The 15,173-nt window shown below is 41.6% G+C and overlaps 1 protein-coding gene across 2 annotated transcripts in view; it reads left to right on the top strand.

The window, feature by feature from the left end:
* arnt2 (aryl-hydrocarbon receptor nuclear translocator 2) overlaps positions 1-15,173 on the top strand; it is a 98,493-nt gene that overhangs the window by 51,109 nt on the left and 32,211 nt on the right. For both annotated transcript variants that reach the window (XM_085772540.1, XM_085772534.1), the window contains 2 exons: positions 12,278-12,354; positions 13,746-13,880. In XM_085772540.1, coding sequence (XP_085628666.1) covers positions 12,278-12,354; positions 13,746-13,880 — 212 coding nt within the window. The remainder of the gene's footprint in view (positions 1-12,277; positions 12,355-13,745; positions 13,881-15,173) is intronic.

Below are 15,173 nucleotides of genomic sequence, written 5' to 3'. Positions count from 1 at the left end.
CAGTGTTTTAAAAAACCCAGCATTAGAAAGTGTGAACACTACCAGAAAAAAAACACAAACAACAAGAGCTGTACAAGAAAAAACACGCACAATGATTGCACAACGATTGAAACTGTTGCACAATGTTTACATAATGATCAAAACTTTTTTTTTTCTTTTAAATTAAAAAACACACATCACTAAATACAAAACGATTAAAGGGATACTTCACCCAAAATCGACAATTCAACAGTTTTCTACTCACCATCATGCCAAGGAAGGGTTTGGAGAACTTTTGGAGTCATTGAAATGCTTTAGGAGTTCCAGGGGGGGTCCAGCTGGCAACAGATTTTCATATAATGGCGGCGGATAGAGTTCACTTTTGAATCGTCCAAAACACACACGATGAAACATCCAGATACCTCCATGTACAGTTCCTGCCTCCTACATTTTCCCAGGAACTTATTTTAACTAGAAAGGAGCATGCCACAACAATGTGTGATTTAATATTCTAGAGGATAGAAGTGTTGAGGATGGATAGATGGAAGTGGAAGGTTGATGACTGCTCTGCTGGTCTGGGAGGACGTAGTGGAGGCCACTGGAGGGAGACTCAGAGTGGGGGTTCCTACCCGAGCTGGTTACATGCCCCCAGACAGTACCTGGAATGAGACGTGGAAGGGTATGCACTGGTTGAATGGAGAGGGATGAGGGAAGGGCCAGTGTGTTTATTGCGTTTGCACTAACTAACCCTAACCCACCACAAAAGCTATGCTTAAAAGAAGAATACGTTCACTGTTTCCATGGTCATACTGATATTTTGCAATATGCAAACTTTAGGATTTGCCTGTTTTAAGAACTCATCTAAAGTTTTTTGCAATATGCAAACTTTAGGATTTGCCTGTTTTAAGAACTAATTTAAACAAAATGATGTTTATTTTGTCACAGTTAGGGGGTTTAATTCATCTAAGTCAACAAATTCAGGTGATGTAGTTTGTGTGGAACCTGAAGATTTAAAGCAAAACTGTGAGTCTAACAGGAACAAAAGGAAACTTTTGAAAAGCTGCAGAGAAGTCAAACACACTCAGGAGGAAGGCAGCAGGGGTGATCGAACATAACAAATCCACTGAGAGGGACAAACACAACAGTGACAAAAAGCAAAAACACAGTGGACATACAAGGATAGAATATAAGAATAAAGCACAAGTCCAAACAAAGTGAAAAGTGTTGATATTATATCTTTATATTATTATATCCCATAAAAAGATTGAAACTGATCCCACTAGTAAAAGCTCCACTGTGTTCATTCACCCCTATGGATGCATACACATATACACACTATAGTTTATTCTCACTCAGTTTGATTGAGTTTACACACCCAGAATAAATGTGTAATCTGAATTCACTGAAATGAATCCCAGACAAACAATAGTAAAATCAATAACCTCTCTAAAACCATACATCTGAGTGTGGTTTAAAGTCTGTACGTACGTAGCTGCACTGGAAACCCCCGTCCACCACACCTTTCTGTTGTGTTGTGACACGTGTTGTCCATTTTCTGTAACTTCCCAGAACTAACATTCACATCCGCGTCATGCTGTGATTGGCCAGCTGTGTCGAGGTCCTACTTGTGTCTCCAACTCGCTTTTCGTTTGTTACTCATTTGTGAGTTCATGTGAACAACCCAGTGCTGCACCAAGAACGTCCTCCTGGACAAAGTGGTAACCTGCACCATTCACCCTGTTCCTCAACCTCACTGTTACAACTGGGGTTTCACTCCACCCTACGTTATCCATATGTGCAGGGACTGACAGCCATGAGGGCAGCTAGTGTGAATACTATTTAACTAACTTTTTGAGGTCAGTGCCATCGTACACGATGGCCAGGTGTTGTTTTATTCTTTCGCATCTATCCCCAGATCCCCAATGATAGCGATTTAATCCTTTTTTTTATTGAAAGCGGGACACTTTGGCTTTTACAAAGAGTCTACTGGTGTGTCTGTAGCTCAACTAGAAGCGGAGTAGTCCTGCCTCAAACATCTGACTCCTCTGTTGCCTCGTATGATCGTGATTATCGTACAATCAGTTGTAAATGCAATAAATAATGTGTAGATCTTCTGATCATATAGCTTTTTCTACATTCATGTGACACCACTACAGAACCTTCTGTAGGGGTGTACAAGCATTAAAACACAAGGAGACCAGGCGAGAGAAACACCGAAGAAAATGCGGTAAACCCTTTATAATAAGTACACACTATTAACTAATGCTTAATACTGTGTACTTATTATAAAGGATTACCGAAAACACCAAAGACTCTTAAGGGTTAAACATGCCTCCCAGGCAGTGTTGTGGGTAACGCGTTACAAAGTAACGCGTTAGAGTACTTTAATTACTTTTTTCGTGTAACGTGTAACGTAACGCGTTAGTTTCGTGAGTTGAGCAATCAGTAACTTAGTTATTTATAAAAAAAAAAGTAATCCGTTACTTTTCGCCGGATAAGGAAAGGAAAATCCCGACTGCAGCCTGCTTTTTGTCAGACAGTAGACTACTGTGCAACCTGCGGATGTGTCAGCCGAGGCGCAGCGCTGTGATGCGTCTGTGCCCTGCTGACCTACGTTACCTATGTGTGTGTGTGCGCGTGCGTTTCAATTCGCCGGCGAAAAGGACAAGAACATAACGGTAAAATGCACACTCTGCGTTGGTGATAAGCTTCTATCGACCGCAAAAAAATCCACATCCAATTTAAGGGCCCATTTACATGGATCAGCTCCACGTACGGACCTGCTTCTCCAGCAGCAACAGCTCAGCCCGGCTCTCAGTGCTCGCCCGCTTTCAGCAGCTCCCTCTCGGCAGCGGCAGCTCAGTTCTCCCCCGGTCCAGCCCCGATCTCTACTCCATAGCTGCCGTAGCAGCAGTGTCATACTGTACCAGTACATTCAACTGCATTTTTTAAAAACTTTTATTACACAACAATGCAGGGCGTTCACGTCTCGCCAGCCTCCCTCCTCTCCACACGTCGAGACGAGTCCTCCGTTCAAACCGACAGACAGATCGAGCAGTGAAGCCGCTGAGAGGGATTCACGGCAATTCCTGAATTTTGATCAGTTCTGCGATCAAAAAAAAACAAAACAAAAAACCGCTTTGTGGCATATTTCTGACTGTCTTTCCTGTTATTATTATCCTGTAGAGTTAATTTGGTTGGATGACTGATGTTATTCGTCAGGACTCAGTGCATTTAAAAGAGGCTGTGTGTCTGTCTGTTAAGTTGCAGCATGTGCGAGGCGCGCTGCAAAAGGCTTTTAATGTTTGGTAACGCATGAGTACTCTAACGCGTTACTTTTATTCATAGGTAACGCAGTAACGTAACTGATTACTTTTAATTGATGGTAACGTTGTAACTTAATTAACTACTTTCAAAAGTAACTATACCCAACACTGCTCCCAGGTGATCCAATCACAAGTGGTCAACTTAAAGTTAGCGTGTGAAGTGGAGGAGAGAAAACAGATTTCTGACAGAGCATCTGTAAAACTGTGTGTGTGTGTGTGTGTGTGTGTGTGTGTGTGAGTAAGAGAGAGAGAGACCATAAAGCAGAGCCTGAGCCCGATAACCTGATCTGTCTGAGGACACACTAATCCACAGATGCACTCTCTGACTCCATGACACACTCTCACACACACAGCATGTTTACAAAGACAGTGATTGGAATGCACCCCCCCCACACACCCCCACCCTGGTGTCAGACCAGGTGTGTACGTGGCCGATGTGGTGAGGCCTGTTGGTGGAAATGAACCACATGAAGTAAAACACAACTAAATCCCCTCTTAGAACTTTGAGGTCACGCTGGAATAGTTCCAGGAATAACACAAACACACACACACACACACACACACACACACACACCACATGTAGTTAGAAATCAATGACACATGGTTCACTTCCTCACACTAAAAATACTCCTGTGGAATATTTTGGACACAAAGCTGCTGGCAAACAATCACCAGACACACATGCACATGCGCTCATAAATTGCAGATGGAACAGCAGAGAGATGCGCTGCAGACACAAAATAATACGTCGCACGTTCGGGGGCCAGCACAATGGCCGCCAACTGAACTGTGTTACAGAGGAGGAATGTTGCCACAAGTGAGGATGGAGTCATGGTTTTGTTTTTATGCTAAGAGGAGCAGAGGGAATCTCATCTCTTTCAACTGCGTGATGAATAGCCATCACAGGCTGCAAAGGAATTTAAGAAAAAAAAAACTGTGATTACTTCACATTAAAAAAAGAACCAGGTCACAAAGGATGTGATCACATAACCTCAGTATCCTTTTATAGACTCGTCCCTGAGGACCGTGGATGCTCCTCAGTATCACTGAGATGATCCAGACCGGGATGTATTATAATCTGGGTGAATAAAAATCATCTGACAGGCTATCATTAGTAATTCCTCCACGAATCTACATGAATGGTTGAGGTGATGGGTGGTGTTAATTAGGTCCTCCGGTCGCAAATCAAAAATTCCACTCCGGCCTGTCTCTGGTGTCGGATACGGATTTAATTTTTATGTTCTTGGACCTTAATGGAAAACCACACTTATGTGGAGCTGCTCCTACTCTCTTGCTGCAGAGGATTCATATAATTACATAAGAAAGAAGCAGTATTCCAAAAAGGTTTGTTTTCTATATCCAGGTTGGTCCTTCCACCCGAGTGGTGGAAGAGCAGTATGTAAAAGAAAAGTGTTTGGAACAATTAACATGGAAAAGGACACGGCTTCAAAACCACCGGAGATTCAAACTACCCTGCTCTGACGAAGGAGTAACACTGATAATTTTTAACCCAATGTAGTCCGTTAGCCAAGACCCCAAAATTGGCCTACAGGTGGGACGGGTGGGCAATTTCTAGTTAGTTTTTTTGACTTGCTAGACTTCTCTAGTTCACAGTTTGGCATGATAACCATTGCAGACTGGTTGCTTTGTGGTAGTTTTCATGAGTTGAATATATGGACTCCTAGTAGTCCATGAGCCAGGCCACTGATCGCAATCAAAAGGGTGAGCAATTTCTTGTTGTTATTTTCTTCTTCCTATATTGGTCCACATTATTTATTGGTACGATAACATTTCCAGAGGATCAGCTTAAAGAGATAGTTCAGCATTTTGGCAAATTGGCCCTACAGTCTTATTAGTAGGTTCGTTACCTTTAATTGTCGGTGCAGGCTATTTTTAGAACGGCGGAGCAGAGCCGCAAGCTGCTCAGAGCTACGCTACGGAGGCTAATGGGATTTCTTGGTTTCCCTCATCAAACTCATCAAATACACAATCCAACAACTCCAAAAACTCTCTGGTGGACAAGTTGTGACCTGCACATTCACCACGATATAATAACGGAATGTTACGAGGTAAATTCATGAGTTACACAAATCTGCTTTAATACTGCTGTTAGCAGGAAGCAGCAGAGGATTTTTGTGAATCCATTCCTTTTCTTAAAGCCATACCAAAGTGTCATTCAACATATTGTTTAGGGAACTATGCTCTACCTCTTCATAATCTAATTATGGCATAATATCAAAAATCTAATTTTATGAACGATAAATTATGAATTATGATAAATAAGATCAACAATGTCAAGAGAGTTTTCAGATAAAACCTCCCGGGGGGGGGGGGGAGTTGTCTTTCGAACCTCGACATACACAACACTGTGTATATAATGTGACACAATGTGACACTTCTGAAGAAGACTGCAGACACTGCATTTGAAACTGTCAGATAGGAACACAACACTAGCTGTAAAAAGAAATACTGCATAAAGAAGTAGTGTTAATTATCATATTCTAATCATTGTCCTTTTTATAAAAACATATTACCAATACCGTCAAAAACAGTAGCAACGTATTCAAGGCGCTTGAATTATATCACATCCAGTCATTTGGTATTACATTCCAAAAGTGATGAGCATTTCTGTATTGTAAATGTTAGTAATACAAAGATTCTTGGACATTCTGATGTTGAGAGGTCGAGTATTTTTGAATTTCATGAGCTGTAATCTGTAAATTGTCCGAATGAGAATGTGTCACCAGAGTCTTGTACGGTGGCTGAAAACATTCTTACACTGTGGAGGCCTAGTGATGAAAACATGACATATAACAGGGGTGCAAACTTGTCACCTTTCGGCGAAATTCGCCGTTTTGGATCCCGAATTGGTCATTTGTGTGATTCGTGTAAATCCGCAATAAAAAAAATTTGAGGGGGGGGGCAGCGGTCCTCTTCTGTCCAGCAATACACACCTGAAGCTTCACTTTTAATACTAACTAACTAACGCGACTTTTTGAGCATGGCGAGTGAAAGAGTCGGAGCAAGAAGATGCGCCAGCAGCGTTGTATAGGTGCTGTATGGGACCGCGTGTGTGTGATGATCGCGATCGCGGCCAATTAGCGATTAGAGCGTTTAGCATAATTAGCTCCAGTGTCTCCTTCTCTGGAGGAGGGTCTGGCGAGCGAGACTAGCTCCAGTGCGACCTGTGCAGCAGCAGCAGCAGGAGGAGGTTGACTGACTGTGACAGGACACCTCTGCCTCTGTTTCACTTTATGTTGCTGGTAAATAATGTGGTTGTAAAAGTAGTAGGCTAAAGTTAAATTATTTTGTATGCACTAATTAAAGGGGCAGAGCTTTAAGAGACATTTTAGCTTTTATATTTTATAAGATAGGTTTTGTAAGAACCACAATTAATACCTATAGGTTATATATTTCAGCGAATATCTAATTGTTCTTAGCATTTGTTAGATAACTTTCTTTGCCCAATAAATTAAAACATGTTGGAACTATCAATGTCTCCTCCCTTGCAGCCAGAATCTCACCTACTTTTAACCTCAGACTGTCACAATGATGTATCAGATGTCAGACTGCCTCATTCTTTCAGTTTTAACCTGAATATACAAGACATGATTGATTTTCCCAACGATCAAAGTATACGGAACCCGAACCGAAAACCATGACCACAAAACCGTGAACCGAACCGTTGCTTGAACATCTTTTAAATACATATTGCCGCTTAATATGTTTTATGTAACCTATGGCATTTTTAAGCTTCATGTGTGTTATTGGACAGAAAGAGCAGCGCTGCCTCGGAGCATAGCCTACATACAGAAAACACATTTACATCAATAAATAAATGTTTCACAATGAACCAATCAGTCTGTATTAAATTTTATTTAGTTTGAAGGCAAGGTTTGCAAGGTTCATCTGATGGACATCAAGGGACAGATTCTCCAAGTTTTGCACAGCTTTTGCTCATGCTAAACCTGCATAGGCTGAAGACCCCCTTCACATATTTCAAAACCAAACACAGAGAGACAGATTGTGCAGGTTTAACAGGAGCAAAAGCTGTGCAAACCTGAGTAAATCTGGACCCTAGTCTCGTGCTAAAATTGACTGTAAATTCACCTTTAAAGTTTTTTTTTTTTTTTAATTCCCCGGGGGAGCATGCCCCCGGACCCCCCTAGGGGGTCGGTATCTTGTCACCTTTTTTACCCCTGATGAGTTTGCACCCCTGATATAAACATGATAAAGGAGCAGTGGCCGTGGCAGCCACTACATTACCACTCTCATGCTGCAAAGTTCAAGTAAAGCAAATGGAAAAACAAGTGTTCACTCTTAATGAGAAATGTCTATTAGATGGCACTTGTGGCCTCTCTTTGGTTCACACTTCGCTCTCTCTCAATTCAATTCAATAAGCTTTACTGGCATGAAGGTCAGGCCAAGTGTGTGCATATGTGTGTGTGTGTGTGTAGATGTGTACTAGGCTATGCAGGATGATTATTTGTCACATTCAGTGATGTTTTAATTATTTGTCGCTCTCATACAGAGCAGCTGAGTGTGTTACGTGTCTGTTTCCTAATAGACCTGTTGCTTTTCCTTGTCCTCCACTCTGATGTTATTATAGTTGTCACATTTGAAGAGGACCCTGTCTCCACCTCAGCTGTTGTGCAGTGACAGCAGCGTCTTTTCCTCTGTTTGCAGCCAGGCCCCGTGCTGTCCTTTCTCTAGAATTAGAGCAGTCTGTATTTGGTCAGGATGTGTCTCTGCTTTCTATCTCCCGAATACAATCTGCCAGTTTAGATTCATTCCATGGGTCAGGGCCAGATAGCAATAAAGTTTGTTTTCAGTTTTGGTCCGATTCATCCATTGTTCCGGATAGGCATGTTTTGTTAATCTAATAACTTGGTTTATTCTGATTACTGGCTGGAACACAGACCTGGACCGAGGTTGGCTGTTATCAGATCGCTGAGGGTCATGACCTGCTGACAGCTGAGACAATTACCATGAAGGGCAATTGGTTGCATCACATCGTCACATATTTTAGTCCAAATTGTGACTATGTTATGTCTATTAGCCAGACTCGAGGGGCTATTGGAAGAACTGCAGTTTTAGCTTCTACGTTGATGTTTGGTCATCAGGAGAGAGCAGGACTTTAACTCCCTTACTTTTAAACATCCAGTGTGTAATAATTGTCAAGGTTTATTGGCAAAATCTGGATATACTACCCATGAATATATTGTGTAGTGTGTATAATCGTTTGGTTTGCGTAGCCTTATAATTCTTCTTTTATAGCGAGGATCTTGCTTTAAAGAGTGTCGCCATTTTACGCCGCCATGTTTGTACGGCAGCCCGAATGGAAAATCCAGCCAGCATGTTTCAAGAGTTTCGTGTCCAGTTTCGTGTCCATCGCTCCATACTCCTGAAATACTCCCAGTCAACCCAGTCGTGGTAAACAAGTTTTTTGTCCTCTGAGGCCACCGTCACTTTGCCGACGGGAGGGGTGAGTCCCCACAGAACTGTGGCTGACTGGCCAATCGGCACGGCCCATTGGTTAATTGTCCTTCAGTTAGGGGCTTTCAATCACCCAGTTAGTGGATGGGCTGGGCTCATGACAGTGTCATGGCGATGCTAATTAGCAAGCTAGGTCTCAAGTGATGACATGGATATTCAACTGCCAAAACAACACCCTGGTGGCACCAAAAACCGATAGCATCGTGGGTCGGTCTGGGCCGGTCTGGGCCAAAAATGCCAGAGCTGATTTTTCTTCCCCCAGTCCACCCCTGGTTATACCATGGAAGAGTCTGGAGCCAATACCAGCTGACCCAGGGTGAGGCTGGGGTACACCCTGGACAGGACACCAGTCTGTCAAAGTCTGAGACAAACAATCACATTCACACCTAGTGGCAATTTAGAGTCACCATTAAACATAACATGCCTGGAGAACCTGCAGAACCCACACAGAAAGACCCCAAGCTTGGGATTCAAACCCATAACCCCTCTTGCTAGGTGATAGGAATGACCTCATTACAAAAAAAGGTTAGACTGGTTAGACTCTCAACTGGTTCCTCAGCCTCGTCTGAAGGCCACCAGGAGAACTGGATGGATGTTCTGTGCACTATGACAGTGTTTATCCAAATGAGCTTTTCTGATGGCAGGTTTATGAGGTCGTTCCTCGCTCCAGCCCGTGTGAAAACAAGTGGTGCACTGTGAATGCTGCGTTGCAGTAAATAAACGTCAGAACCAGTAACAGTTTTAGTTAGTGAAAATCCTTTACTCGTAAGCCTCAGACGAGGGTTACTGGAATCGGGAGCAGAACACAGTCCCGGTTCCAGGACCCTGATCCTCAATACGCTGTTGGTCTGGGGGAGAAAAAAAAATTCATTATCTTTGAAGAATGAAGCCAGGAAGAGGCAGAGAGTCTGTGGGCTGTCTCATGCTCAACAGGAATCTACATCCAGCATCACTTAAAAACAGGCTGCAGGAATCCTTATCCTGGATTTATGCGGGCCGGTTCTGGGCCTGAGGTTTAATATGAAAGTCTACAGTATATTGAGAGAATGTAAAAGGTGTTTGTCCCAGGATGTGCACACCATCAGAAGTCATGTTCATGTTTGCTAATTCCCTGCCCCCCCACCTCCTCCCTGCCTGTGGCCAACATGACTGTGTCCTCTGTGTGTTGTTTCACGGATTACAGCATTAGAGTCCATGATAATATTCTGTACTGCCCAATTTCCGAAGAGCTTCTTCTCCTTGTTTGTCTTCGTCCATTACCACCACTGCTCCTCCTTAGCTCAGTGGGTTTATTGCACCACAGTCATGACAGTGCTTTAGGGAATTTGACCATATAATCCCCTGTGACTAATGCAATTAAAGCCTTGTTTGTGCAAAGTGTGAACATGACCAGTTGTGGGCTGATTTGCTAAAAAGCCATTCTCTAGATATTATGTTCTCTGAGGAATTCTCCTGATTACTGCTCACACATTGGCTTAGTCATTAGCTGTGTTGTCAATGGAACTGTCGGAAGATTGCTAAAAATATTAAAGGGATACTTCACCCAAAACCCATAATTCACCAATATTCTACTCACCGTCATGCCTTGGAGAACTTTCAGTGTTATCAAAACATTTTAGGAGTTCCAGGGGGGGTCCGGCTGGCAACGGATTTTCATATAATGGCGGCGGATAGAGTTCACTTTTGAATCGTCCAAAAACACACACTATGAAACATCCAGATACCTCCATACTGCTCGTCTGTACTGACCCAAGTGTCCTGAAGCCCCTACATGAAAAATTACTTTGATCTCTGTTTTTAGCCTTGTTATAGCAGTAGCTCCCAGTGGCTCTGTTGATGTTTGTGCGCATATACAAGATTTGCTGTGAGATGTTCATTCGTCATTGTAAACCATTGGATGCATGATGCAAACACGGAAGAAAATCTTGCAGCAAATCTTGCAGAAAAGCTTGCGCATCTCACGCAGCCACTGGGAGCTACTACTACAACAAGGCTTCAGGACACTTGGGTCAGTACAGACGAGCAGTATGGAGGTATTTGGATGTTTCATAGTGTGTGTTTTGGGTGATTCAAAAGTGAACTCTATCCGCCGACCTTATGAAAATCCATTGCCAGCCGGACCCCCCCTGGAACTCCTAAAGTGTTTTGATGACTCTGAAAGTTCTCCAAACCCTTCCTTGGCATGACGGTGAGTAGAAAATTAGTGAATTATCCATTTTGGGTGAAGTATCCCTTTTAATATGAATAAAGCCAGTGAAAGTCTGTTACTATCTAAGAGCTTTAAGAAGGATATAAAAGAAAGCCTGTGCACTATGACGTCACATGCTGTTTTGCGATCAAATTGGTGTATCGAACACCTCATGTAAGGTGTTTCAATTCATTTTTACACTGAATCGCAAAACCAAATGCACACAAGCCATGTGTGACGAGCTGCTGGAGTTGTTGCCTGGAAACCACTGAGCGATACGAACAACAGCCATGGATCACATCTACCAACAAATATTGCACTAGTTATAATAGTGCTTATGCGCCAACTAATGGCATGTCAACAACGTTCTGATGAAGATGCAGATGCACCCAGTGTTAGCTTTTTTTTTTTCTTTTTTTCTTCTCTTTTTTCTTTCAAGGGCTGACTTTCAATAAATCAGCGAGGGAGCTGCTCTGCTACGTACGAAACACTGACCCAGAATCATAGTAGTAATAGTAGTTAATAGTGTTAGCTATTTGATACACGACAGTGGAGGCGACCTGTGGTTTGGGAACGGCAGCACTCCAAACTGCTCTGGAAGATTGTGGTTAAAAGGGCACTTCACACAAAGCCTGTCTGTCCGTCTTTGAAAATTTGGAAAAACATGGCGGAATAGATGTAAAACTTGATCGCAACTCACATTCATACAGCAAAGAACTGTATCCATAAGCTTTTTATCTCTCTTTTTGTGGATATTCATGACATTTAATCAAATTTTACTGTTTCCATAAGGCATTTTTAATTCGATAAAACTTAATGCGCATTAAAACATGAGGATGGAAATATAGCCATTGTTGGGGTCAGTTTTCTCTACACATACAGTATGTGTCAGGAAAATAAGTCTCTAGATCTCCATATAGCAGCCTGACTGCAGAATGACTGAACAGCTGAGGCAGGCCAGGGCTGTGTCTAAGCATCTCTGTCCACTTCCATCAGGTCCACATGCAAGTCTTTTATTTCTGACTGTTGGTTCTCAGATTTTCCGTTCTCTTTCCTCCTGATGACTGTCTCCTTCTTGCCCACTGGTGTTTGTTTGCTGGTATTTGTTCCTTTAGTTTTCAGAATCATATTTCTAAGTGTTTCTGCTTATTGTTCCATTTCTCCCAGAAGCTTCTCACTTTCTCTCAGTGCCTCACTGTGATGATGTTTTTCTTATGCTGTTTGTTTTCCCTGTTTCAATATGATTGTGTCACAGCAGGTGTATCATGCGTGTGTCTCTTGTCCCCAGGTATGACTATACCAGAGGAAGACACAGAGGCAGGTCAGACTGGAAAATACTGCCTAGTGGCCATCGGCAGACTGCAGGTGTGTATGTTGTTGTGTGTGTAGGTCGGTGTGTGTACAGGTGCATCTCAATAAATTCTCATATTCTGACAAACTGAATTTTGGGTTTTCATTAAATATAATCCATAAGACAATACAGGTGAATGGGGTAAAAATCTTAACTAACAGATATGACCATGAACCTTCCCAAGTTTTATCACTTACATTAAGACAATTTTTTTTTTGTATTACAAGTTTTGTGAAATTGTATATTTAAATATGTAAATGAGGCAATATCTAATTAAATATGCACACATTTGTATACATTTCCAGAACAAAAATGAATGAGAATGGATGAAGCCACTTTCAAAATTCTTGTTTTATTTTGTTGAATTTGGATATCTCTTTTTATCACTCTGTAAATGAGAAAATCTGATTCTGCCATGTTTTTAGGAATTAAATGTTGTATAAATCAGGCTTCAGAAATAAAACTGGAAGGTTTGGTGTCTGTAAGTGCTGCTGAAGTGGAGATTTCAGGCTCAGAGTCTGAGGAAAAACTCATTTTGAGAAAACAGCCTTTAAAGACTTGTACTGTAAAATTCCATAGATTGTTAATGTAAATTGTACTTTTACGATGTGCTGCTGATAAAAAGGAAATGACAATTTTTGGAGCCTACATTATTGTTCAGGAGAGACAGAACTTCAACAATACCTGACATGACATGAATCAGACAACTTTTGGTGAATTTAGGAGAAATCTACCGAAGAAAGAAGATTGAATGAAGTAAAATAACCACCTTAATGTTTCTTCCCACTTTTCTGAAAGAAGACATGATAAGGAGGTAAACTAGCCCAAAATCAAAATTGATCAGTGCATGAAAAGGGATGTTTTAGCCTTTAGTGTCTCACCCTAAAAGAAATACAGACATGAAATATTTCAGTCTGTGTGAAATGAATTTAACATATAATACATGAGTTTCACTATTTAATTGAACCACTGAAATAATTGAACTTTTCCATGATATTCTCATGTCAATCAGTGGTGGAGCTAATGTGAGGCCTTCAGATGGTTTCTCTGTATTCCCCCTCTTCATGTCTGATGGGTAAACATTATATATGAACGGAGTTAAAGTAATGGTCCATGGTTGTTGTGTTTTCCGCTGTTAATGAAACGTACATGCTTTGTCGTTGGTGTCGGTCTGACACGGTCTCTGTGAGCTGGCACTGTGCCATTGTTGACAGTCACTGCTCAAATACAGGGAACAGTTTCAGCCTTGTCTGTCACACAGTCTGGGGCTGAGTGCGATGCCAGCAGTAAACAGTGTGAACAGTAACTCAGTGTTCAAAACACTCATGTATTTATTCTCCGACTCTCATTTCCCTTCTTAAACATTTCCCCCTATGGCTGAATGATGCATCTGTGCCTCCCTCAGGTGACCAGCTCTCCCGTCTCCATGGATATGAACGGCCTGTCGGTGCCGACGGAGTTCCTGTCGCGTCACAACTCAGACGGTGTCATCACTTTTGTGGACCCGCGCTGCATCAACGTCATTGGTTATCAGCCTCAGGTTTGTTACTGTAAAGGGGATTTAAAGGGGTTTTGTGTTGCATTGCAAATTCTCAATGCAGGTAGGAATGATGCTTACGTTTCATGCAGATGAAATTGATTTTGTTCCTGCACCATATTCCTCACACATCCTGATTTTCCTTCATAGTATAATACATTATTTTGCATAACCAGGGTTTTTATAAATATGTTCGATCCTATATTAGTAATAATCCTCTGTTTACATCATTGTGCATCCTCATCAGGCTGCTGTGCTCCTTTCCTCATTCATCTCCTTATTTACAGTAAACAGAAACTTTTATTCACATTTCTCTGGACTGCTGCAGTAGCCAGATTCTACTGTGTTGCAATAAGCAACACAGTAGAATCAAGGGGAATTCATTCATGGATTGGAACCTGAGAGCAGTGAAGTGATGAATGGAGGCAGTCTAACTCTTAGAATGCACCGTGTTACTGTAAACAGTGGAAAACTTAACCAAAGTATAGTTTGAGGTACTAGTTTTTTTTTCTTCTAGTCTATACTTCTACTCCTACATTTCACTACATTTATCTGACAGCTCTGCTCATTAGATCTGTAAAACAAGCTGTGAAAACACAGTGGTGAAGATGGTGCTAACAGCAGTGTGTACTATTGGATTTTTATTACAACAGCTCCACCACAGTTTTTTTTTTATAATTCAGAATTTCTCATGTGGTTTCATTTCAATAAATGTTCCGATGTGCCACCAAAAATCAAAGACCAGAGAAAAACTGAAAACTACTTACACACTGATGATCCAGTGATAGGCAGATAGATAGATAGACAGACAGACAGACAGACAGACAGACAGACAGACAGACAGACAGACAGACAGACAGACAGACAGACAGACAGACAGATAGACAGATAGACAGACAGACAGACAGACAGACAGATAGATAGATAGATAGATAGATAGATAGATAGATAGATAGATAGATAGATAGATAGATACTGTAGATAGATAGATAGATAGATAGATAGATAGATAGATAGATAGATAGATAGATAGATAGATAGATAGATAGATAGATAGATAGATAGATAGATAGATAGTCCAGCTTTAGAATTAATTAACAATCTTTATAAAGAAATATGCAAGAGAAGAGCCACATGCACTTTTCTAAGTCTTCCTGTGTAAATCACAAACACTTGTTTTCAGTCAGTTTGACCTCTGATCTTAAAAGAACTCACTGCCTGTTCCATGATGGAGTCGTCATGGCGAGGCCGTGTTACACAGCTCTAGTCACGCTATGCTCTCAGATGAACTCCAGC

This window comes from Trachurus japonicus, chromosome 3 (assembly GCF_045865225.1).
Source record: "Trachurus japonicus isolate A0001 chromosome 3, Traja_1.0".
Taxonomy (NCBI): domain Eukaryota; kingdom Metazoa; phylum Chordata; class Actinopteri; order Carangiformes; family Carangidae; genus Trachurus; species Trachurus japonicus.
The sequence above is the reverse complement of the archived record's forward strand: the minus strand, read 5'-3'. Positions and strand labels throughout refer to the sequence as shown.